Raw genomic sequence first — 26606 nt, 5'->3', positions numbered from 1 at the left:
ACAAAGCCCTTCACCTCCTCGGGCTACATCCTGCGCTACCTTAAAACAACACATGCCGCCTTTCGGAGCCCGTTTGTTGGTTTTGTGCAGAACTTTTCAGGGATCTTGAGAACCATGCGGTTAAGACATGTCTTATCACTAATTCCTTTTCAACAAGTATCAGCGCCGATGGAGGAGACAGAAGATAGAGTGGCGAGATGTGACTAAATTTCCGCCAACGCGTTTTTGTCTTGGTTTGAAAAGTGCTGCCAAAAAACACAGCTTGCCAAAAGGACTGATGTAATGTGGATTTCTTTCCTGCCGCGGCTTGTTTTCAAATTATATTTTGTACAGTTTAGTGTCTAAGTATCCAATAAAAAGATCGATGTGGGGTGAGATGGTGAGCTTTTATACCAGATGACCTTCCTGTTGCGACTAGTCCAGTACTATTCATGGATTTCCTGTTTTATTTGAGGACTTTTAACCATTGTAAAGATATTATTTGGTTTTTAATTGTTTTTTGTTATGGCAACGGTCCCAATTTATCATCACTCTTAAACCTATGGATAAGTGGACTGGTCGATGTGGTAAAATAAACACCTCTTTGTTCATTGGGAAAGCACTTAATCCACTGTTTTACTCTCACTGAACGGAACACTACCCATTCTCCCAAAAGCCACTTGCATTTCCTTTATCTTTTGGCAATTTCTTTTCAATTTTTTTTTTATATTTCAAACAACTTGAAGACCTTGGTGGCTTAAGCATGCACCGTATTTTTCGGACTATAAGGTGCACTTAAAATTCTTTAATTTTCTCAAAAATCGACAGTGCGCCTTATAATCCAGTGCGACATATGTATTAATTCTGGTTGTGTTTACTGACCTCGAACCGATTTTATGTGGCACACGGCGCTTAAAAATCTGTCAAAATGTTTTAGTATGACTTTGGTAAACTACGAAGCTGCGCCGCTTGATGGATTGTCGGAGCATTACGGCTACCGTAGTCAGGAGCCTCGCAAAGTCTGACAGAAGCTGAACCGCATCAGCGCACAAGGAGCGAGCTGTTTTTTTTCAGCGCTTATAGTTTATGCAAATGAGCCATTTGGTTTTGTTTCGTTTCTGTAAAACGTAAACAAATGTGCCAAAGTTGCATTAAACACATTATTACTCAATGTATACTTGAGTCATCCTTGTAGGAAATTTAAAAAACAAACTTAAATGATCCACCCACATTCACATTTATAATCCACATTCACCAAAACTGGGAGGCAACGCCGGGTGAATTACACCACGATCTGTCGATGGATTGTGGACGCCTGGACTAAGAGATCAGCCTCAAGTGTCGTCCGTTTGTTTCACTTAATGCGCCTTATAATCTGGTGCAATTTATGTATGAAAATAGACGAGAGAATTCAACATTATTGCACCTTATAATCTGAAAAATCCGTTATTTGACCGACTAAACTTGGTATAACAGGATTGGATCATTAACATAGATGGTGAGGTTTCTTCATTATAGTAGATGTTAAAAGTAAGATTTGGTGTATTTTTATATTCATTTATATTCATTTTTCTATCAGAAACATACCCAGACACATGGAAGATATCCAAAATCCAGACTAGTGTTTTTTTTACTTTTTGATACTGATAAGGAGTTTATTTATAGATATTGACATGCACGTCCAACAAAAATTGTGACTGCGTATTAGGTCCAAAGTCAAAAATAGTACAAAAAAAAAAAGGAAAGAGATCCACACTGCAGTTCCTTAAAGCTCCTAAATTTTAATTTCAGTGACACCACAATGTGACATTTCTTCAGACATGAGTGTTTTCTTTGAGACCTTCGAAGAACTGCATCCAGGATTTTACTCAATACTTGAATTACGACGCCACGTATTAGAATTAGTCATTTTCATGCGCAAATAATAGTACTTCCTTTATCTTGGCATGAGGTCCTCTATTTGTTTTGATTAAGCTCCAAATTCTTCTAAAACTGTTCTGGAAAGCTCAAATTTTGTACTGTCAATGTGATTTTTTAAATTTTTTTATTTTCCAGTATCATTTCTTGCTCAAACGAATATCTACCGTAGTTTTGATATTAGTTTTACCATCAATAAGTATCAGATTTTCCATACCTTTGACAGCTCTACTCTGACAGACCCCACCCTACCTGAGAATCGAGTCCACGCCCGTTTTTTCTGTGAGTGTCAGCAGCTAAAAACCATCAACCCTCAGTGGAAAGAGATTCTTGGAACTGTACGCTCTGTTTGTTGGCTGGCACACTGAAACATACCACTGATCTGCACCATGTCTTTATTTTTCTTTTAAAATGGTTTATAGACCCTTTGATACACTACGCCAAAAGCGACTGGAGGCAAAAGGTCGTCAAAATCAAAAAATCAGACGCTACCGAGGCCATAGACTGTGTAAAGAAGTGGACTGAGCGAGTGTGACGTCAAATGAAGCTTGAGACGCGAACGGTTACAGAGGTGAATGAAGCCAGACACTGCGTAATGAATAGGATTTTTTTAATTGCCGGGTTTCGCTCACGTGACCCTGATGACGCACGAAATTCATACGGAGGACAGGAAGAGTTTTGCTCCGCTTCATAACAGCACAATGGGCGACGGCGAGTACGCTCAAACTTTGAACGGGCCGGCGCAGACCTGCTATCGTGAAAAAATAAGTCTAAATATAGATTATGACCCGTACGATATGGAGAAGTCGGACTTTTCATACAATTTGGACGATTTTGGGTGTTGAGGCGATGAATATAATAAATTATCTAGTGCTGCAGAACTCGTAAACACTGAGCCAAATGAAAAGCTGTACAACTATTTGGAATCAAAATCACCCGCTGCACTAGGATCATCTAAACTAATGATATAAAAAGGTATAAAACACCAAATTACAGCAGTAAGATCATAAAATAAGCACCACATAAAGATTTTTGCATGACAAGTTAGGAGCTATAATGCAACAGTTTACCTTACGATCACTTATGATTGTCCAAAAAAACAACACTGAAAATTTTAAATTCATAAATGACACAATCCTTACTTGTTCCAAAGTGGTCACTGCATTGTCTGTTTTCGTGCCTCCTGTTTTTAGCCGGAGATTGTCGATCCGCTTTTGTCGTCTTTTTTTTCTGCACATTTTTTTAAAACTAACTCCCTTGTGACCCACCATTTTCAGTACACGAAAAAAAAAAAAAAAAACATTTGTCTTTCTTCTGATTAGAGCAGTTGCAGGCATTTTGGCGCTGAGTCAAAGGGGGTAAACAGGGTTCTGGGCGTCTGTCTTTACTTCTTGACCCCATCTGCTTTTGGTGGAATCGACATGACGTCATCTGAAACGCAGCAATGGGCAAGATAGTGGGGAAAAAAAAACAGGATCATGTAGAGCTGGGGTCTCCAACCTGTCGCTCGGGAGCTACCAGCAGCTCTCCACCCCATTCCAAGTAGCTCGCCAAGGCATTTCTCAATTATACATGCTGAATACATAAAATTGTATTAATTACTATGCCCAGTTTTGTGCACTAATAAATTAATAATGGTTTATATTTCATCTTATCTTATCCTTGCCTCAAGTGGAGGAGTTCAAGTATCTTTGGGTCTTGTTCATGAGTGAGGGGAGGGCGGAGCGTGAGATTGACAGGTGGATCGGTGCAGCGTCTGCAGTGATGCGGTCACTGTATTGGACCGTTGTGATGAAGAGGGGGAGCTGAGGCGAAAGGCAAAGCTCTCGATTTATTGGTCAATCTACGTTCCTCCCCTCACCTATTGTTAGGAGCTTTGGGTAGTGACCGAAAGGACGAGATCACGGATAGCGCTCGAAATGAGTTTCCTCTGCAGGGTGGCTGGGTGCTCTCTTAGAGATAGGGTGAGGGCTTGGTCACACGGGAGTAGCTCGGAGTAGAGTCGCTGCTCCTTCACGTCGAGAGGAGCCAGTTGAGGTGGCTCGGGCATCTCCTTCAGATGCCTCCTTTACGCCTCCCTGGAGAAGTGTTCCGGGCACGTCCCACCGGAAGGAGGCCCCGAGGAAGACTCAGGACACGCCGGATTGACTATGTCTCTGGGCTGGCCTGGGAACGCCTTGGGGTCCTTCCGGAGGAGCTGGAGGACGTGTGCGTGGAAAGGGAAGTCTGGGAATCCCTGCTTGGACTGCTGCCTCCACGGCCCGGCCCCGGATAAGGCCAAAGAAAATGGATGGATTTTATCTATCTAACTGTCCCTAATCTAAGGCTGTGGCTCTTATACATGCTACATTTCTTGCAACTGTTAAATAAGTAGCTCTTTGGCATTTTTGTTTTGTACAGGTAGCTCACCAGAGGAAAAAAGTTGGAGACACTTGATGCAGAGAGTTAAAACGAACATTTTAAGACCAAAATGATGAGGCTCAAAACTAGATACTCATTTGAGCAAGTATCAATATCAAAGAAGTCAGAACAAGTATAAGAGCACATAGACTAGTTTACACCCATGGACCACACAGATATACGGTCAGATAGTAAAATATAACAAAGTATTAGGATTTAATGTTGAAAATGACATTCTGTTGTCTAAATAAACAGTGTTTTTATTAGCACTGTGGTATCTGAATCACTGAGTATGAAGTTTATTCCTTAGTACCGAAATCAAGTTGTAATTTTAGCAGCGTGACAACACTACTACAGGTTCAAAGAGATAAAATTAGCCGAAGCATTTTACAGTAACGCAGGCTGCCCGTTGCTGCCCACGTAGTCGTAAATTCTCACTTTCTTTTTCATGTTGAGTCGGTAATGCCTGCGTTTTATAGTCTCGGCGTTCACACCTGCATCTGCTGTCATCACCTGCATATCACAGACACTGAACACCTCATCCTCACAGAAGAAAGGCTTTAGACTCTGCCTCACCACTCATGCAGGCCTATTTTGACTACACTCGGATCAGCCGGTTGATTTTATGTGTTTTGTTTTGTTTGGTGTTGACCTGCTTCACTGCTTCACTGCTTCTAGTCATTTGAATTGGACCATGAGAGGAAAAGTTAAACCCCCTTAGACTTTCAGGAATGGGTTGTTACAGGAGTAAAGTTGGTTGAATACTAGTTGCGTTCAATATTTTGTTGCTTGAAACTTAAGTTAAGTTACTGAGGTTCTTGTCCGAAACTCATCTGCTGATCTAAAGTGTAACATTGCACCGGAAGTTTAAGGTTATTGCTGTAACCGGTTACAAAAATTGTGTAATCAAGTAATCAACACGTACGTCTGTGGAGGAATGTTGGTACATGAATGGGGGATATATATACAAGTGGGCACAAGATGGCATCTTTACCCCAACATTATCTACAAAAAATTAGTCAGAAGTAGAAAAAAACTTTCCGTCAAGAGTGTATATGGTGTTCCCTCGTTTATCGCGGGGGTTATGTTCTAAAAATAACTCACGATAGGTGAAATCCGCGAAGTAGTCAACTTTATATTTTCAATTATTCTATCTGTTTTAAGTCTGTAAAACCCTCAGCACAAACTTTATACACTTTTCTCACACAGGACAGTTACAACACTTTTTATATCCTTCTTAAAACTTATTGCTGCTGTCGTCCTTTTGTTATTTTCTGCCTTCTTTATGTGACAAACCGAAGATTAATTTATTCCAAAATGGAGTCCTACACAGGTTCATTTTTGGAGACCCGCACCCGCGCAATACAGGACCACACCCGCCCATTAACCCGAGATTATATCAAACGTTTGTGCTGCCTACGCCACGGACTGAACCAAGACTAAACCAGGACTAACCTAGGACTGATTCCAGGACTGAAGAGGAGGACTAAACCAGGACTGAACTAGGACTAAACCAGAACTGAAACAGGACTCACTGTCGGGACGGGCTCGGAGATGACCATAGGAGAACGGACCGATGAAGAGCGCTTTGCGGACACCCTGCTCAGGGTTCTCTCTCTTAAGTCCAAGATTAGCCCTGGTTTAGACTTGGTTTAGTCCTGACCCACCCGTGTGTAATTACTACCCGCCTGTAATACACAATACGCATTCAAACACTGTAAAAAACGCATGCAAAACTGCACACACAAATAATCTGCGAAACAGCGAGACCGTGGAAGGTGAACCACGATATAGCGAGGGACGATTGTATACAGTATATAATATGTACCAGAAAAACTATCAAACACTTGTTCAGTAAAGATTGTAAATCACAAGGAAACATTATGAGCTTGAAGAGAGTCCAATGACAACAATATACAATCATGACATTGGTATGAAAGACCATATCAAAAAACACTGACCTACAAAAATGGTTTTATATCTAACTCTTCGTTTAAACCTGCTGGAGCCATAGTGTTGAGTGTGTGTATGTAGTAAGTTTCACGCTGCAGTAATAAACATTTGCGATTACCGCCTCTGGGGGGGTTTGTCTACTTTTTCTATTCCAGTGTATTGAAAGTAGCAGAGGTTGTGGTCAGCCTTTTTGAAATGTGCCGCCGTGGGGTTGCTTCCATCGCCACACCTGATGTTCCTTCTGTGTTCGCTGATCCTGATGCGCAGAGGTCTAGACGTGCATCTGCGCATCAGGATCAGGCACACTTTAGCAAACAGCATAATAAGGGACTTGTTTAACAGCACACATCAACTCGCATGTTGTAGTTCCAGCGAGGTCAGTTCTTTATGGTCAGATTGCGTTAGACTTTAATCTTGGATGTATCTGAACTTTAGTAACACAGCTTCAGACAGAGCAGTGCCTCTAGTTCGCTTCAGAGGAGTAAACTTGAAAAGCAGAGAGAGAAGGAGAGAAGAGCAGCACATTTTGTATCTTCGGGCATTAAGGAAAAAGCAGTGTAACATCTATGCTCCAACATCCGATGGAAAACTCTTGAGGAGCATCGAAAACATCAACATCAGGTCTTATCATCCATGTTGTCGAAGTTTTCAGCTTGTCCAAGAAAGGATGGAAGTAAAAGGCTGGAGACCAACTGGACGTCTTACGCAGGAGAAGTTTATTTACCATCAATAATACGGGCCCGGAGGGATTTGAAAAGTCAACATAGTATGATTTTTGAGTGTTCAAGCCCCTTTACTCTGCTTCCAGAGGAGGAGGTTAATAAAGCGAGTGGTGAGACTATAAAGGCCAGTACGCTTAGGTTAAGTTAGGTTAGGTCGCTTTATTCGTACCCGTAGGTAAATTTGCTTTGCAGATTTGAGAGGCAGGTTCCACATTTCACATTTCATTCATCCACGAACCATGAATAAAAACACAATTACAAAATAAAGTGTTACAGAGCTCCAGTGCAGAATGGCTTGTTTTATAAACAATTAGTTAAATTCATCCACAGCCACAATTTAGACAGTGGTCTGCCAATGGTCTGCCAAGGGAAGATTATTGTGTAAATATAGCTTTTGTGTCAATGTTAAACTGAAATGCACTTGGAAGATAAATTACTTAAATTCTCTTACAATCCATACATGTATCGAACCTTAAAACCTAATATAACCTGGTATGAAATTGCCTGATAGTTATAGTTGTTTTTCTTCTCATTTACCCTCTTGAAATTGTATTTGGAGTGATTTGTGCGTGTTTGAGTAACTTAAATCTTTATTTTCAAGACACCATATTGCCTAACCCCTTGCTTTCTACTTACTTTGTTTTTCTCCAATTTTACTTTCTTATTCGGCGATACACATACGATTCGCAGCATCACGTAGTCTTTTTGGTAGAAATTAAAATAAGAAAACTCGTCAGGCTGTTTCTGTCCTTAGGCGGGACTCTTCGTTGCGATGACGTTCACGGCGACGTCAGCTCCCGATGGGCACCACGGTTTTCCAACGCGGACGTCAGCAGACTCGATTAGATTAATATCCTGTTTTAAATGGTCCAAATTATAACATAATGATCCCTTGGTGTTGTAGATTCTAATTATATAATAACAGACACAAGTACAACAGGTCTTCATTAAAAATTATCTGGCAAAACCTTCACGTCACGTAGTCACTTTCGCTTCGATTGAGTGATATCCATTTGGAGTTTGCCAATTATTGAACCAGAACCTCCCAGGGACTGTTGTTGGCATCGGCTGCAAAGTATCAGTAAACAAACAGTTAATTAATGAATGTTATGTAAATGGTTGACTGTTTATTGCTGGGCCAAAGGTTCAGGTTGTGCAGTGAGTTTGGTGGAGTAAGATCACAGTGGCCCTGCAGCATTTACCTGATCCTAACTGTCTAAACCATGAGTCACGCATTGATTGATTTATCGGTTTATGGCTCCTGGCTGTGTCTTGAATGTGTTTGAAGTCCACACGCTTCTGTGTCATTTCGGTTGGTGGTTATTGTTTTGGTTTGTTTCTTGTACTGACAACTGCCATATCAGAAAAGTCAATTGCGCGTTTCATATTGACAACTTTATTAGTAAATGAAGGACGCGGTTATATACATGCTGACTGAAGGCTTCGTGATGGAGAACCTCGCGATTGAAGTGTATTAATCAGGAAAATATCAAGTTGTGTATCGTTTTTCACCGTTTAGATTTCAATAAACGATGGTCTGAAACGTCTTTTGGCCAGCCAGAATGAAACGCTCTGACAAAACTGTACAAAGACGTGGATCTGGAGCTGTATGTCTTCCTGATTTCAACAAAACAAGATCACTACTTTGGGATCAGACCAGGACCAAACCAAGACTAGAGCGAACACACCCAGATTCTTGAATGCAATTATGTCGTACTCCCAGATGGGGGAGGCAAGAGGCAGTTTTCCTTATTGATTACTCTGTACTTTCTGTTTATATATATAATAATTCACAAATGTTGGACTTGATTATTTCTAAACTGCTCACCAAAATTAAAGGAACACTTTGAAAACACATCGGATCTCAATGTGAATGTTGAATATCTGTACAAATATGGACAGGGACGTGTCTTAGGAACAAAAGGATGCACCTCTGTTAATGGAAATGAACAACAGATGCACTAGAGCAGCAACAATGAGACAAACCCTAAAACAGGACTGGTTTTGCACGAGGAGGCCAGTTCAAGTTTCTCTCTCTTGGTCTTTTTGGATGGTTTTCCACTAGTCCTGCTTTGATTAGACTTATTATCACTACAACTACAAGTATGAGGCTATTCTTTAACCCTACAGAAGTTGAGGACATTGTCCAACTTCTCCAGAATAGCACATTTGGACGTGCTGTTGCAAGAAGATTTAATGTGTCTCCAGCACAATTTCCAGAACATGGAGATTTCAGGAGACAGACAGTTACTCCAGGAGAGTGCGAAGAGGAACCAGTTGAGCACTGCCCCTTTCCTACAGAATGACATCCAGTAGGACACTGGTGTGAATGTCTCTGCCCAAACGATCAGAAACAGATTTCATGAGAGCGGCTTGAGGGTGCTACGTCCTGTTGTGGGACCTGCACCCAACACTCCTTGAATACACTGTCAGACCCTACGCTGGTGCAGTAGGTCCTGTGTTCTGCAAGAGTCTGCAGGCAGAACCTGAAGGATACAACTGAATGGCCCTCACGATCACCTGATTTAAACCTGATAGAACACCTCTGGCAAATTTTATGTTTGGGTCCATTAGACGCCACCTGGTTGCTCCTCACACTCTACAGGAGCTCAGTGATGCCCTTACACAGATTTGTGAGGACATTCCACAAGACACCATCAATCGTCTTATTAGGAGAATGCCACAATGTTGTCAAACATGCACACAAGCACGTGGGGGCCACACAAGAGAATGAGAAGTATTTTGAGATGCAGAAATTAAATTTTAGCAAAACAGACTGACCTGTGACATCATTAATTCACTTTGATTTTACTGGTGTCTATAAAATTAAGCCCTGTGTGGCTACATTTTATTTCCATTAAGAGGTGGGATTTTTTTGTACATTAGACATTGCTCTGTCCATATTTGTATAGATATCCAGCATTTTTTTTTTTTTCACATTGAGATCTGATGAGCTTTCAAAGTTTAAACTTTAATTTTTTTGAGCAGTGTATTATTGGTCTATCAAATGTTGTGAAATCATTTGAAACTCTGCCATAGAATCTGTGTGTATCCAGATAACGATTAACAATTATCAAAATAGTCACTGATTAATGTAATTATTCCAATTAATTGTTGCCGCCACTCTATTATAGTAGTTGTTAGTTTTAGGATATTATTATATTTTATTATGCTGCGCTGTGTGCACTTTGAAGGAGCTGCTCTGTTTCTTATTACACTGTGTGTAATGACAATAAAGGCTTTCTGTTCTATTTTCTATTATTGTTTCGTCGTATTTTTACTTTTTTTTTATATGACTTGATGAAAAGTCAGAGTTTAAATGTGCTTGTGTTTTTGTCCGCAGGTATGCCATTTTGTGTGGGATCATGGCTGAACATGACACAATACAGAACAAAATCAAGAACGGCTACATCTTTAAGGTGAGTTTTATAGAACCCACTGTCCCTGTATGAGAAATGTGATCAAATGTATTTTAATAAGCATCGAGTAGTGACTTCAGGAAAGTTTCATGGTGCATCCTCCCGGTGTCACAAGTTTCTCTCTCACTCCAAACTTTCTTTCTGCTGCTCGTTTACCATTTTCGGCTGCAGATTTCACGACTTGCAGCTTGTAATGTGGAAAATCAGATTTTCGTTTTGGGGGCGTTTGTGTTCAGTCTTCTCAGTCATCTTTATAATTTTAAAATTTTCAGTGGTACAGAAGTGATGGTGTGACCGACTGATTTGACAGAGGCTCTTTCTGCAGGAGACATGTGCAGTAGAGCCAAGTGACAGTGGTACAGGAGGAACAGGAGCAGCAGATACTGACACACAAGACTAGAGCGCCCCCTTTTGTAGTCCCAAAAATACGCTAGATCAGGGCTGCTCAATACGTCGATCCCGATCTACCAGTCGATCGCCAAGGTCGTGTGGGTAGATCGCCGTGTCTCATCTCGGACTCGATCACGTTTGGACTCTGTCTTGTCTCTCACTCGAGGTCTGACACTCAACAAGTGTGATCATATTTCATTCCGGCCGCTGCTGTTGGTAATAAACTTGTAGCGGGTGCAGGAGCGTGTGGGGCGTCTCAGTGCAGCCTGTGCGCTCATTTGAAACCCGCGGAGACTCTACGGCGCATCACAAACACACACGCTCCCTATGCACGGCTCGTCTGCGACAGCGTGTGCCCTCGTGTACCAGCGTGCATCACAGGGCAAGTTCAACTTCCTAAACATCCTACCTGTCCATCTGCCTCACGTCAGCACGCCGCCCCTCGCCTTTTCACGCTCTCGCTCCTTCCTGCGTACAGCCAACACAAGCCCCTCCCACAGTGCGGCTGATTAGAAGAGCAAGACCAAACGTGAAGCAAAAACCAGTCTAAATTTGTGTTCCAGTGTTGGCACAAAGCAGGTCTACAGCATAGAGCAGATCTACAGAACAGACCTACTGCCACATTTGGCTGAAGTTTGTCTAACAAAAGTGACAAATGCATCTGTGTTTGTCACGATGTGCGTTTGGTTTGGTAAACGTGCAGAGGCTGGTAAATATCACTGCAAAACCAGAAAAGAATGAAACTCCAGTTTGGAACTTTAAAAAACTGGTTTAAAAAATCTTACCTACTTCCTTCACTTTTTTCACAGTTTTGTGTAAAGTGCCAGAGGAAGTTCTCTTAAAGAAGAGGTTCTCAAACTGTGGGTGAGGGTCCAAAAAAGGGGCACAGAGTGTTTCAGTGCAGTTTGCTTGGCTTTGTATTAGGTAGATCATTTGACTTGGTCATTTTGTAAGTAGTTCACATGCTGAAAAAGTGTGAGCACCTCTGCGCTAGATAATTCTAAATGGCGTGCAGTGGTCCACAGTTATATCTTCACTTACCTTATTCATTCTGAGCATCGTAATTATTCACGGTGATGAGTTTACAGGCGCTTCTCAAAACTTTAACATCACGATAACAACCACTAGCATCCTAACCACTCCTGACACACTTCCTGACAAGAAAACGCTTTATATTTAGATGTTATTTAGTACCCGGTTGACTTATTTTGACCCCAAGAGCTGCTTTTACAATATCTCTGCTTTGGGGCAAGACACACTGAGCTCAGATTCATGGGAAGACATCGGATATAGACCATTGAACACACTTTACGTAAATCTGACATATCGGGATAATAAAAGCATTGGTGATGGTTTTACTAGACAAACTATAGCTCCATTTCTAAATATTTGCCTTAATCCCGGGACTTAAAGCTGTCCTATGTTCTTAGCCCTGAATGAAATGCCCACTTAAAGCTTTTGAAATCACTTTTCGTTGCATAATCACAGCGTGGGACAGCGGCACGTACCTTTCTTATCTCCTGTCAACGGCTTCTCCCACACGCAGCGTACCTGTATGTGTCCCGATGAGAGAGAGGATAGACGGAGCGGAGGGAGGGGGGGATAGACGGGGAAAGAGAAAGAGAGAGAAAGAGAGATTTGAAGAAGAGAGAGAGAGAGAGAGTGTGTGAACTGAAGGACAGAGAGCCAGAGTAAACGTGAATAGAAGGACAGAGAGAGAATGAACTGAAAAGAGACAGAGACAGAGAGAATGCAGGGACAGAGAGAGAGATTTGAAGGTCTGAGAGAGAGAGAGAGAGAACTGAAGGACAGGGAAAGAGACAGAACTGAAGGACAGAGAGAGAGAGAACGAATTGAAGGAGAGATAGCGAGAGAAAGAAAGAATGCAGGGGCAGAGAGAGAGAAAGAGAGACCAATCTGAAGGACTGAGAGAGAGTGAACATGAATTGAAAGATGGAGAGAGAGAGAGAGAGAACTGAAAGAGAGATGGAGAGAGTAAATTGAAGGATGGAGAGAGACAGAATGAACTGAAGGAGAGACAGAGAGAGGGAATGCAGGGACAGAGAGAGAGATTTGAAAGACTGTGAGAGAGAGAGATTTGAAGGACAGAGAAAGAGACAGAAGTGAAGGACAGAGAGGGGAGGAGAGGAGAGAGAGAGAGAGCAAACGTGAAGTGAGAGATGGAAAGAGAGAGAGAGAATGAACTGAAGGAGAGAGAAAGAATGTATTGACAGAGAGAGAGAGAGCAATCTGAAGGACTGAGAGAGAGAGAGAGTGAACGTGAATTGAGGGATGGAGAGAGAGAATGAACTGAAGGAGAGATAGAGAGAGGGAATGCAGGGACAGAGAGAGAGATCTGAAAGACTGCGAGAGAGAGAGAGAGATTTGAAGGACAGGGAAAGAGACAGAAGTGAAGGACAGAGAGGGGAGGGAGAGCGAACGTGAAGTGAGAGATGGAGAGAGAGAGAGAATGAACTGAAGGAGAGAGAAAGAAGGCAGGGACAGAGAGAGAGAGCAATCTGAAGGACTGAGAGAGAGAGAGTGAACGTGAATTGAAGGATGGAGAGAGAGAGAGAGAGAAGTTCAAGGACAGGGAAAGAGACAGAATTGAAGGACAGAGAGAGAAAGAACGAATTGAAGGAGAGATAGCGAGAGAGAGAAAGAAAGAATGTAGGGACAGAGAAAGAGAGAGCAATCTGAAGGACTGAGAGAGAGTGAATGTGAATTGAAGGATGGAGAGAGACAGAGACAGAGAGAACTGGAGGAGTGAAAGAGAGAGTAAATTGAAGGATGGAGAGAGAGAATGAACTGAAGGAGAGATAGAGAGAGGGAATGCAGGGACAGAGAGAGAGAGTTGAAAGACTGCGAGAGAGAGAGAGATTTGAAGGACAGAGAAAGAGACAGAAGTGAAGGACAGAGAGGGGAGGGAGAGCGAACGTGGAGTGAAAGATGGAGAGAGAGAGAATGAATTGAAGGAGAGAGAAAGAATGCAGGGACAGAGAAGGAGAGAGAGAGAAGGACACAGAGAGAGAGAGAGTGAACGTGAATTGAAGGATGGAGAGAGAGAGAGAATTGAAGGACAGGGAGAGAGACAGAACTGAAGGACAGAGAGAGCGCCAGAGCAAATGTGAACAGAAGGACGGAGAGAGAGAGAAAGAACTGAAGAAGAGATAGAGAGAAAGAGAATGCAGGGACAGAGAAAGTGAGATTTGAAGGTCTGAGAGAGAGACCTGAAGGAAAGAGAGAGTGAATTGAAGGACAGAGAGAGAATGAATTGAAAGAGAGATGGAGAAAGAGAGAATGCAGGGACAGAGAGAGAGTGAGAGAGCAATTTGAAAGACTGAAATGAAGGACAGGGAAAGAGACAGAATTGAAGGACAGAGAGAGAGAGCGAGAGTGAACGTGAATTGAAGGATGGAAAGAGAGAATGAACTGAAGGAGAGATAGAGATAGAGAATGCAGGGACAGAGACAGAGATTTGAAGGACTGAGAGAGAGAAAACTGAAGGAAGGAGAGAGAATGAATTGAAGGAGAGATAGAGAGAGAAATGAAGGACAGGGAAAGAGACAGAGTTTCAGGACGGAGTGAGAGAGTGCGATTGAAGGACTAGAGAGAGAACAAATTGAAGGAGAGATAGAGAGAGAGAAAATGCAGGGGGAGAGAGAGAGAGAATTTAAAGATGGAGAGAGAATTCAAGGAAGGAGAGAGAGGAGGGAGGAAGGACTAGGGAGTGTGTGAGAGAGATAGAGGATGGTGGTAGGGGGAGAGAGACAGAAAGGTTAAAAGGTCTGCGAGAGAGGAGAGAGGGAGGGAGGGGGAGGGAGATGATGGAGGGAGAGAGAGGGGGACAAAAGAGGAGGGTAGAGAGAGAGAGAGAGAGAGAGAGAGTCTAGAGGAAAGGAGAAAGTTTGAAAGCGATAGGAGATCAGGAGGGAGAGAGCGGGAAGAGAGACCGGACAGGAAGTGTAAAAGAGAGAGGGATGAAGAGAGAAAGAGAAGAGAGAGAGCAGAGAAGAGATGAAAGGAGAGAGAGAGAGAGAGAGGGGAGGGAGGAGATGGAGGGAGAGAGAGGGGGACAAAAGAGGAGGGTAGAGAGAGAGAGAGAGAGAGAGAGTCTAGAGGAAAGGAGAGAGTTTGAAAGCGATAGGAGATCAGGAGGGAGAGAGCGGGAAGAGAGACCGGACAGGAAGTGTAAAAGAGAGAGGGATGAAGAGAGAAAGAGAAGAGAGAGAGCAGAGAAGAGATGAAAAGGAGAGAGAGAGAGAGAGGGTTAAAGGAAAGTGAGTTTGGGAGGGACGTTCAGCTCCGGTGCGTTTGAGGTTTTGAGATTGTTGTGGGGTGATGAAGCAGGACAGCTCAGGTCCGGGCAGAGAGAGCGTCAAAAAAACAACCTGGTCGTGACTCACAACAAGAATGTTCTGGATTCTTTTTGTGTAAAATCTGCTTTGTCCGTGTGTCATATAGTGGCTGAGTCGCAAAAAGGTTGTGGGTTTAACTTCTGGTCTGGTTTTGTTACGTTCTCTCCGTGTCTGGTGGGTTTCCTCCGGACATCAATCCAAAAACATGCACAATATTTACATTCAGCCAGATGATGATGATATTTTGATATTTATAGACAGTGTAGACGCTCTATGCTCAAGCAAATGCCTAAGTTTGGCTCTTGTACAAATAAAGTAAGTATAAAGTTGTTATTAAATCATATTGTACACCGTTTTACACAGCCCACGTCTGGACTATTTACAAAAAATCCAGTTTGCAAAGACTACAGGTGGGCTACATTAACACTTTTTGGGTTTCTTCTGAGGAGGCGACGCAGATGTTTGTTAGTAACTCTCTGCAAGCTCTGCTACGAACTTTAATGTACAGTGGTCCCTCGTTTATCGCGGGGGTTACATTCCAAAAATAACCCGTGATAGGTGAAATCTGTGAAGTCGTCAACTTTATATTTTACAATTATTATGTCTGTTTTAAGGCTGTAAAACCCCTCAGCACAAACTTTATACACTTTTGTCACACAGGACAGTTACAACACTTTTTACGTCCTTCTTAAAACTTATTGCTTCTGTCGTCCTTTTGTTATTTTCCTCCTTCTTTATGTAACGAACTGAAGATTCATTTATTCCGTAATGGAGTCCTACAGCGCAGAGTCCTGCACGGGTCCATTTTTGGAGACCCGCACTCACACAAGACAGGCCCGCACCCGCCCGTTAAACCGAGATTATATCAAACTTTTGCGCTGCCTACGCTACGGACTGAACCAGGACTAAACCAGGACTAAACCAGGACTAAACCAGGACTAAACCAGGACTACACCAGGACTAACCTAGGTGTCACGAAGAAACAGAGGGAGGACCCAAAATGCAGGACTGCTTCAAAGTATTTAATGACAAAACAAAAAAAAATCCAAAACTCAAGACTAAAATGCCATGACACGAGACAAGGAGAAACTCTGACAGAGACAATGGACCAACAAACGGCAGACGAGAACACAGGGTATAAATGCACACAGACACAGGTGAAACACATTAGGGCGGGGCAAACAATCAAGACAGGAAGTAAAACTCAAAACTACAAGCTGACAGGACAAATGTGGAAACACTAAAGGCACACTACACTACAGGAAAAAGATATCAAAATAAGCAAAAACAACGACTACAAAACATGAACCATGACACTAGGGCTGATTTCAGGAGTGAAGAGGACTGAACTAGGACTAAACCAGGACTGAACCAGAACTGAACCAGGACTCACTGTCGGGACGGGCTCGGAGGTGACCACAGGAGAAAGGACTGACAGAGAGCTGTGAACCTCTCGGAGTTAAGCGCGACAGTTGCCTGATCGCGCTGCACTTCAGAATCACACTGTAGCGATCGAACATTTATATAAATTTGGCAGCTGAACACATTTTGTACTGAACAGGAGACACGGCACAGACTAGATTGATTGACAACGGTCTACAATCTCTTAGCCAATCAGGACACACGGAGAGGAACACAATACACGCTTATACGCTGTAAAAAATCAAAAATCAAAAATCTGCAAAACAGCGAGACCGCGAAAGGTGAACCACGATATAGCGAGGGACGACTGTACAGTTTTATCTGCAGACTGAACAAATCAGACAATGAGATAATAATGTCACTCAGAAATGTGGGTTTCAATGCAATACGATGTCAGTCCAACATGTGGAGACACTGGTGTGGCCGTCTTTTAAAAAACATAAATGTTTATTGTTTTGTTTTGTCACTGTCCTTGTCTGCTTTTAAAAATCGAGCATGAGTCCGGAATAAAGATGAACTGATTGATTTATTGATTCATCCACGTAGTTCTGACCGAGACTGGATCACGAACTGGAGGTGCAAGTTGAAGGATGGATCAAATACAAATACAGAACTGAATATTTGTTTTATTCAGAGACAAATCTATCAGTGTGTTTATCTTCCTTTGGTTTAATCATTATTTTCAAACTAACATTGTTTAATTTTTAAGCTCGTAAACTATATTAGGCTGATATTTGCACTTTTTAGCATCAACTACTGGCTTTAAATCTCTTGCAGAAGTCAATATCTTGTCCAATCAGATGCCTGAAGAATATGCATAGGACCTTATTTGAACTTGAATGCTAAAATAACTTCCACAGCTCCTGTATCGACTTTGTAGTGAAACAGGTTTGTGGATGAGTCTGTAGTCATTTCAAATCTGTGGTTATTGTTTTGCAAATGGGCCAAATATATCGGCAGAGTTTATTTCAGAATTTAGACCTGACAGATAGTTTCAATCTGGCGATACTTGGGCAACCAAACATTAAGTTAGGTGACACTAGGTACAAAAGACTGAGAACCACGACCTTAACTTTATTTTGAAATTGATTGAATTGTTCACCCTTATTGTGAAAAGAAATGTTTTATACTGTTATACTCAACTCACTGTCTGTGTGTTTTTCAGGATCATCTGGATAAAGCCATTGAGCTGAAGCCACACGACCCTCTGTCCTACTACCTGCTGGGGCGCTGGTGCTACGCTGTATGTATCACACAAATATATAAAGTCACATTCAGAGGAACTAAACTGAGAAACTCAATATTAATGAATTCAACTTATTTATTTATTGTTATTATTCAGGCAATATTAAGACAATCTATTCCTGTACATGACATGGGGCTCAAGGTTGTTTTTAATTTGGTCGTTTACACACGATACTGTTTATTAGGGATGCACCTGTCCAGCTTTTCTATTCCAATACCGATGTCGATACTTTGGCTTTAAGTATCGGCCGTTACTCGATATCAACCGATACTATGGCCGAGAATGAGAATATGATTTTATATCCTTTAAACAAAAATACAAAATGTTCGCTGCAAACTCGGGATGATTTAAGTAGTCAAATGTTTACTTTTTGGTCCTTCCTGTGGATCAATCCTGCCCATCGCCTTCGCCTTTCACTATTTTTCAATTCCGTTGGGAAGGGAAACAGTTTGAACGGAGGTTTGCAGTCACACACATCTGATTCACTTTTGCATTTATGGTGTTCGCAAACAAATTTCTCGAGCCGTTTTCCGCTGTTAGGATCCAACAACCACACGATTACGATGTCCGTATCCCAAAACTAAAATATGACAATAGGCGAGTTTCAGCTGACGTCATTGTTATTAAAAGCCCGCGTTGCATGCTGGGAAATATTTTGGTCGGAGGCAAGAAACCCGATAGTGGTCAAACACAGTGCGTAACCTTGCGTATTTCTCCCCGATAATGGTAAATTCCTGCTGCATTATCGGATGCACAAATAGAAGCACGGAAGAAGGAAAATGTCTTTTTCGTATTCCGAGTGAAAAGAACCGCTAACGGTGAATTAAGCGGCTTTCAGACATTCGCAGAGCAAATGTAGAAGATCCTAACAAACCGTGGACTCCAACAAGTTCAGCAACACATCGAGACTCTTGGAGGTTTTCATCTTTTCTGCTGTGAATGGCCCAGGAGTTTCCACCAAGTCATTGTGGATATCGCCCAAGTTAATATTTGTCCAGGTAGTTGGTGATTCTGACCAGAAATTTGGTTTGGTCCACCTTTTGTCGGGGTTGAAAAGGGTGATTTGTCGTCCGTCGATGCTTTATGACCAATTTCTGGTCAAATGGTCTTGGGTCCTCTGCCGTTAGAGTGGATAAATAACCGGGATCAATACCCTTTACGTGTTTTCTCGCTCCGTCCGTCATGTTGAATTAGTGTTTCTTGCCGCCGACCAAAATAATTACCAGCATGCAACGCGCGCTTTTGTCAACAATGAAACTCGCCTATATCAGAACCAGAAACAAAAGCGATATGGTTCAAAAGACTTGAAAAGATCGACTTTGTTAATAGACGCATCCCACTGGGAAATCAAACATGCGGTTTGATGCTCACTTTTTCGTAAAATCCTTCCCACTATGAATTGCGCAATGACAGGAAGTCCAAGATTCTTGATGCGTCCATTAAATTTAAAAAAACATCATTTAAACGTGGACATTGTGGCTTTAACGTAGAGTAACACCTGCACTGAACAACAACACTGTATTATATCGCAAACATTTGTCAAGCTCGATGTCAGCGAGTCTGGAAGCAAAAACCCAAACTAATTCATTCATCACAGTAAAACGTCCAGTGCATTTCTCTTATCTGTGAATTTATGGCTGTTTCAAACACCACCCATACTTCCTCTCATTCTGTCCGTGTTTAGTTTGCCCCTGGTTTGTTTTTCTTCACACAGGCGCTCTATAGGAGGGGAGCGCGGCCATTGTTAAACCCACATCAGATTGGACCAAAGGATCAAACGGGTTCTTCCTATTTTGGCTGCACAGTTTGTTCCCAATGTTTCTCTATCACGAACACCGGTCACAGTCATTTCTATACAGACCTATGAAACTATTCTTTTTTACTGGCAATATTTATTTATCGTAGGTGCTTTTCCTTTCCTTTCCTTGGCTCTGACACTGAACAATTTCCAAATATCGCTTCATTTGATATCCTGAGGTAATAAGACTATTTACTGGTCTTAGTGGGCCCAGAAAGTCTCATAATCTTTAAACTTTTATTTACTCAAAGTTGACCTGTAGTAGCAATGTGCACTGGGGCAGTTTGCAGCCGAGTGTGAAGCAGCTGGGATGAGGATCAGCTCCTCCAAGTTCGGGGCCTTGGTTCTCGACCGGAAAAAGGTGTCTTGTCTTGTCTGGGTGGGTGGAGAGTCCCTGTCTCAAGTGGAGGAGTTCAAGTATCTCGGGGTCTTGTTCTCGAGTGAGGGGAGGATGGAGCGTGAGATTGACAGGTGGATCGGTGCAACGTCGGCAGAGATGCGGTCGCTGTATCAGACCATTGTGGTGAAGAGGAGCTGAGTCGAAAGGCGAAGCTCTGGATTTACCGGTCAGTCTTCGTTCCTACTCTCACCTCTGGTCATGAGCTCTGGGTAGTGACCGAAAGGACGAGATCGTGGATACAAGCGCTCGAAATGAGTTCCCTCCGCAGGGCATCTGGGTGCTCCCTTAGAGATAGAGTGAGGAGCTCAGTCACACGGGAGGAGCTCGGAGTAGAGCCGCTGCTCCTCCACGTCGAGAGGAGCAGTTGAGGTGGTTCGGGCATCTGTTCCGGATGTCTGCTGGATGCCTCCCTCAGGAGGTGTTCCGGGAGGAGGCCCCGGGGAAAACTCAGGACACGCTGGAGGGACTATGTCTCTCGGCTGGTCTGTGAACACCTCAGGGTCCCCCGGAGAAGCTGGAGGACGTGTCTGGGGTGAGGGAAGTCTGGGAGTCCCTGCTTAGACCGCTGCCCCCGCGACCCTGCCCTGGATAAGCGGAAGAAAATGGATGGATGGATGACCTGTAGTAACTTCAGAGATAAAACTGCAACGCAACACATTTGGATCAGTTTTGCCTCATTTTATTTGGGTTGTAAAGCAAATAAATGCTGTTTTCAGTCTCAGCACTGTTATCTGTTGATATTGGGAACAGCAGATACATAGAGATTTTTATCGGAATCAATATCTGTTACGACCCAGCCCTGCTAGGGACAGAGGAAGTAACAAAAGAACCAAGATGGAGAATGGAATAAATTAAATAATGTTTAATCAACAGGGATGTAAAAGGTAAATTTAACAAAACAGGCTAAAATATGTACATAAAGGGATGAAATCAAAGCAAACTAACTGTACAGAAATGAACCAAAAGGACTGCAACACAAGACGAACCAACATACAAAAGTCATGCATGATGCCGAGTGTCTCGTACAAAGTCACATAAAATCTAAGTGACACAAAATCAGAGACACATTAACGAAGGGGACGAAAAATACAAACAGACAGAAATACAAACACAGTGACAGAAGACAAGAGACACAGAACTAAATGACACTGGGCACGAAGACAAGCAGCCCCAAACAGGTGCTGGCAGTCTCCTTAAATAGTGGGCGGTGGCTGCAGGTGAGGTGGGCGTAGACAAAACCCACCAATCACAGACCAGGGCTCCCACAGCAGGAATCAGCAGAGCCAGAAAAAGAAATTAAAACACACAAAACAAGCCAGAACTGGAGGCTTAGGGCCGTAACTGAAAAAGTTGGATCAGTGCATCTCTACTTTGCACTAACAGCTACTTTTTGTTATTTTCCTGTCCTACAATTAGTTTTGAACTTAGGGGGATGAATAAATATAAATTAATTACTGACGTGTTTCATTCTATTTATCTTTTGCACTTCCTGTTTTTACTGATATTGGACATTTAGAAAAGGTTTTACTAAGATAATTGTACTTTCAGGTTGTTTTTTGGGGGTTGTGTTGTACTTCAAAATCGTAATCTCTCTCATGACAGGCTCAGTGGTTATAGCTCAAAACCTTATTTGAAATTTGTCAGTACGTAGAGTCAGAGGAGTTATTTTTGTAGGAATGAAAAAAATAATAATTAAATTTCTATTAGGTTTGGCAAGCGTCTCAAAATGCTACAAGGCTCTCATTCATTCACTCCCCCGTGATTGTGATGGTAAATTACATCTGTAGCCACAGCTGCCCTGAGGCTGACTTAAACACACACGGATGTTTATCTGTGCCAAAACTCTATCTTCTTTGGCAATCTCCTTTGTTTGTAAGAAAAAGTTCTGCACAGCTGTAATAGCTCGTTTTGTGTGTGCGTGCCGCTCACCACGTCTCTTGGTGTTCAGTTTTGTTTGTAGTTCTGGCCACTGGTGAGACTTTGGGATGAGAACATCTTCATTTAAAACCAGTCTTCTTTGCAAGCACGGCACAGCTTTGTGACATAACTGGCCTCGTTTCTTATAATTTTCACAAAAACTTCTGAATCGCTCTTAGTCTGATCCGTCCCCCTGGACCTGTTTGCCTTGGGTGGCATGAAGCCCCCGACAACACAGCTCCTGGGATCATTCGGGCACTAAACCCCTCCACCACATTAAGGTGGCAGTTCAAGGAGGGGCGCTCCTTTAGAGACAGGGGTGAGGAGCTCAGTCACACAGGAGGAGCTTGGAGTAGAGCCGCTGCTCCTCCACGTGGAGAGGAGAACATGCTGGGCTTGCCTGGGAGCGTCTTGGGGTCCCTCCGGAGGAGCTGGAGGAAGTGTCCAGGGTGAAGGAAGATCCTGGATAAGCAGAAAAAAAAATGATGGATGGAGGTCCACGTTGTGCTTGTGCTTTCTATCTTGTACAGTTGGTTTAATAAACAGAAAAAAACATGGGGTTATTAAAATGTAAACTTTTGAAGTTAATGTTCAGTAACTTGTATTTTGACCCTGTTTGATCACATGTTGTGGTCAAACTGCAGGAGATGATCCACGGCTCTTTTGTTTAGTTTAAAAAAAAAAAAGTTTGCTAAATTTTAACTTTAAGTTAGATGGCAGATAATAATATCTTACGTTTGCACCTGATCTCTAGATTTTTATTTTTATTATTATTATTATTATTATTGGTAGTACTAGTAGCAGTAGTATTTATGACTTTAACTGTACCAAAGTTTGATCTCCACTTCAGGTTGTGTCACTTCTTGTTGCTTGTGTCTGGAGCAGCGTCTCGCTGGTGTTTTTGTGAAAGTTAATCTGCACAGGAGGAGAGTGAACCCTGTACTTTCTCGTAGTCGTCTGTCTGTGCGCCTGGTGCCGTTTGTCAGTCAGAGCCTGAGAGGGAAGGAAACTCTCATTACATTATATAATACTTATAGGACACGCATCAGGGGACTGTGCAATTTTTGTGTTTAGTCTCAACACCTGATATTTTCACGTATTGGGTTTTATGGGCTGTCCCGCTGTGGCTAACAATGATCTACTTTGTGCAGGAGCCAGCGGTTCTGTTTGAAAGACTCTGCGATGACGCCAGAGCAACGCTACACCTACAATTAAGCAGCAGTCTGATGAATGGGGCCGAGTGGTGCCTTACGTTCTTGACCTGGGCTTCTCCTGGCCTTTATCCCATATTTTTAAGATACATTATGTAACTTTTCAGTACCATTATAACAGTGTCAGTGTTTTTAAAGAAGTAGCATAATCACAGTTCTGTTAACCTTCACAAATACTGCAATAAATATCATATGCTCTGAGAAGAATATCGTGGAAATACCGTATTGCGAGTTTTGGATATCGTTACATCCCTAGGACGTACTGCTGTACCACTTTTTTTTTTTTTTGTCAGTGAATAAATTACAGTTTTTAGTTAACCTTATACATATTTTTTTTTCTGTTGCTTCCCTCCTTCCTAGTCCTCCCTGGTCATTTTTATACAGCGCTTTTCCATGTTCAAGGCACTCAAAGTGATTTACATCGAGGGACCACTCACTCACACCAGTGTACGCAGACCAGAGTCCTGCACCAGGTCGGGTACCCGCAAACAGCTGCTGAAACGGGCGAGTTTTAACATTCTGGAATTTTACGGGCATGTAGTGATTACACTCAGGAGGGTCCGGTGAATCAAATGAACATCGAACGGGAGAAAAATACTTGGAGCATGTCCAGGACGTCTGTTGCCCTGGAAACAAGTTCCCGGTCTTTCCCCGGAACGATGGACCAGGCTGAGAAAGTGACTTTAGTGTTTTTATTACAAAAAATCATCAGCGGAGGAGATCGGCTCAACAGCTGCACTCTTGGTTTAGTCCTGGTTTAGACCTGGTTCAGTCCTGGTTCAGTCCTGGTTTAGGCCTGGTTTAGGCCTGGTTCAGTCCTGGTCTAGTCCTGGTCTAGTCCTGGTTTAGACCTGGTTCAGTCCTGGTTTAGACCTGGTTTAGTCCTGGTCTAATCCTGGTCTAGTCCTGGTTCAGTCCTGGTTTAGACCTGGTTTAGTCCTGGTCTAGTCCTGGTTCAGTCCTGGTTCAGTCCTGGTTTAGACCTGGTTTAGACCTGGTTCAGTCCTGGTTCAGTCCTGGTTTAGACCTGGTTTAGACCTGGTTCAGTCCTGGTTTAGTCCTGGTCTAGTCCTGGTTTAGTCCTGGTTTAGGCCTGGTTCCGTCCTGGTGTAGTCCTGGCGATCAGCTCTGCCGTTCCGGCATGTATATATTTATAATCTGCTAATGACACGGCGTAGGTGTAGTCATGGTTTAGTCCTGGTTTAGACCTGGTTTAGACCTGGTTTAGTCCTGGCTCAGTCCTGGCTCAGTCCTGGCTCAGTCCTGGTTTAGACCTGGTTTAGTCCTGGTCCAGTCCTGGCGTAGTTTTGGTGTAGTCCTGGTGATCAGCTCTGCAGTTGCGGCGTATATATGTATATATATTTATAATCCATTAATGACACGGTGTAGTTTCAGACCTGGTTTAGTCCTGGTTTAATCCTGGTTTAGTCGTGGACTATTGGGCTGTCGGACTAATGGGCTGACCCCGATTTATCACGGGCACAGGCGGGTAACAGGTGGAATGTTAACGGGTCCAGGTGGGCGCGGATTTAACTTTGATATAAGGTGCGGATCTCCAAAAATGGACCCGTGCAGGACTCTGACACAGACTGGGCGCTCAACCAGTGATGTTTACGTCGAGAGCAGGATTCGACAAACGCTTTTACCAACTGAGCTCCTGTCGCCGATAAGTGGATATAGTCACTATCGTGACAGGGATGTATTTGGGATCCCAGGCAAAAATATCACAATAAAGCACCAGCTACATAATACAATCCAACACTAGGTTCAATAAAATAAATAAAATGTCCAATAGCTATTTCTGCCATGATGTGAGAACAGAAAGAGAGCCCTCCTTGCAGCTTGGATGTGATTTTCCACTGGGGACACGCTGGAAAACTGATCCGTAACCTATACCTTCAGAGCGCTGGGCTGTGTATTGATTCAAGGGAAAACTCTGCTGCGTAATTTCTTTTCTAAACATGACCTAGTGCTGCGGTGAGGGAGGGAGGATTGTTGGTCTGACACCGGATCGCGCCGCAGCTCGGCCTTGACACTGTTCACACATTTGTTTTGTGTTTTGTTGTGTTGTGTTCAGGTGGCTCAGTTGTCGTGGCTGGAGAGAAAAGTCGCTGCCACGTTATTCGGAGAACCCCCCAGCGCCACGGTGGAGGACGCGCTCAGGAATTTCTTAAAGGTACATCAGGTTTAACCCTAAAACTCTACGGCGTCAGTCGGTAGAATGAAAGGGAGGCACAGCCGAAAGGACAGGGTGGTCCTATTGGAAAACTGGATTGTAGTGACAAGTTTTTTAGCTGTCATTCCTCATATACATTTTTTTTAAAGGAGACATACACCAGTCAAAAGTTGGGATTCATCTTCTCATTCAGCGTTTTTTTTTTTTTTTTTCTCTGTTTACGACTTTCTACATTTCAGACATCAAATATAAGAAGATGTATGGAATTATAAAGCATATATTATTTTCTTTGCTACATAATTCCATATATCTTACTTCATATATTTTTGTTTGTGTATAAAATGTCAAAAGTAGTAAATATAAAAAAAAACATTGAATGAGTTTGGTGGATTTGGCAGCATCGCACACCCATTTTGGCACAAATGAAAATGCTCACTATTGTGATCTGCAGTTTTCCACATGGGAGCATGTCTATGTTCCCTCATTGCTAAGTTTTTGTTCTTTTTTTTATGTTCCCACATTTCCTTTATCATCAGTCTGCATCAGATTTTATCCCAATTTCTTCCAATTTTGTCATCACACCCAACTATTCTCCAGCAGCAGTTGACTACAGATGTCATGTAGAGGTCACGGTGCAAAGGATTCTAGGTTGAAATGACTCTGAGTCGTCCCTTTAAATGTGGTATAAAAATAAAAATGACTTGTAGGAACATAAGGGCTGAGGCTCCACATGAGGAGCCGGCAGCATGTGGCACTTTGCTGTGATTGTTTACGTACTGTACCAACGTACTGTAAAGGAGCAGGCAGAAATCTGCCCCTAATTCCTCATTGGGCACTGTCATTTTCCAACCTGGAAGTCAGCAGACTTGTTTCTTTTAACACGTCATTTTAGATCAATTTTCCAATTTGAAATGGTGTCATAGATTATATCTAATGTATAAAGTGGAGACAAGGACCATAGGTCTGCTTCAGTAGTTAGATCAGTACATACAGTGTATGTCGACTACTTTTCCTTCCGCCTTTGTGCTTCATGCTACTTTAAAGCATTGTTTCCCGAAGACTCATGACCCTCAGGTGGGTCACAAGAGATTTTTCTGGGGTCGCCTTGTCACGATCTGCATGTAGGTCTGCAGTCTACAGTTCTGACACATAAGAGGGTGAGTCAGTGAATCCTATCTGCCCTGAACGAGAGTTCCTGCAGCTAAAGTTGAGAAATACTTGCTTGGTTGTCCAAAAAGAAGGTGATACAAAGGTCAGTGCACTTCAGGACACTTCTGGATCCTTTTATTACTGCTTCA

General features: G+C 42.7%; 1 protein-coding gene across 1 annotated transcript in view; it reads left to right on the top strand.

The window, feature by feature from the left end:
* The window catches only part of LOC110170133 (regulator of microtubule dynamics protein 2), a 137054-nt gene that overhangs the window by 104607 nt on the left and 5841 nt on the right, over positions 1–26606 (top strand). Inside the window, exons 6-8 of the mRNA XM_055162587.1 lie at positions 10315–10390; positions 17726–17803; positions 25210–25308. Coding sequence (XP_055018562.1) covers positions 10315–10390; positions 17726–17803; positions 25210–25308 — 253 coding nt within the window. The remainder of the gene's footprint in view (positions 1–10314; positions 10391–17725; positions 17804–25209; positions 25309–26606) is intronic.

The sequence above is a fragment of the Boleophthalmus pectinirostris genome, unplaced genomic scaffold (genome assembly GCF_026225935.1).
Source record: "Boleophthalmus pectinirostris isolate CB_2022bp ecotype Guang Dong unplaced genomic scaffold, ASM2622593v1 HiC_scaffold_5, whole genome shotgun sequence".
In the NCBI taxonomy this organism is placed as follows: domain Eukaryota; kingdom Metazoa; phylum Chordata; class Actinopteri; order Gobiiformes; family Gobiidae; genus Boleophthalmus; species Boleophthalmus pectinirostris.
The sequence above is the reverse complement of the archived record's forward strand: the minus strand, read 5'-3'. Positions and strand labels throughout refer to the sequence as shown.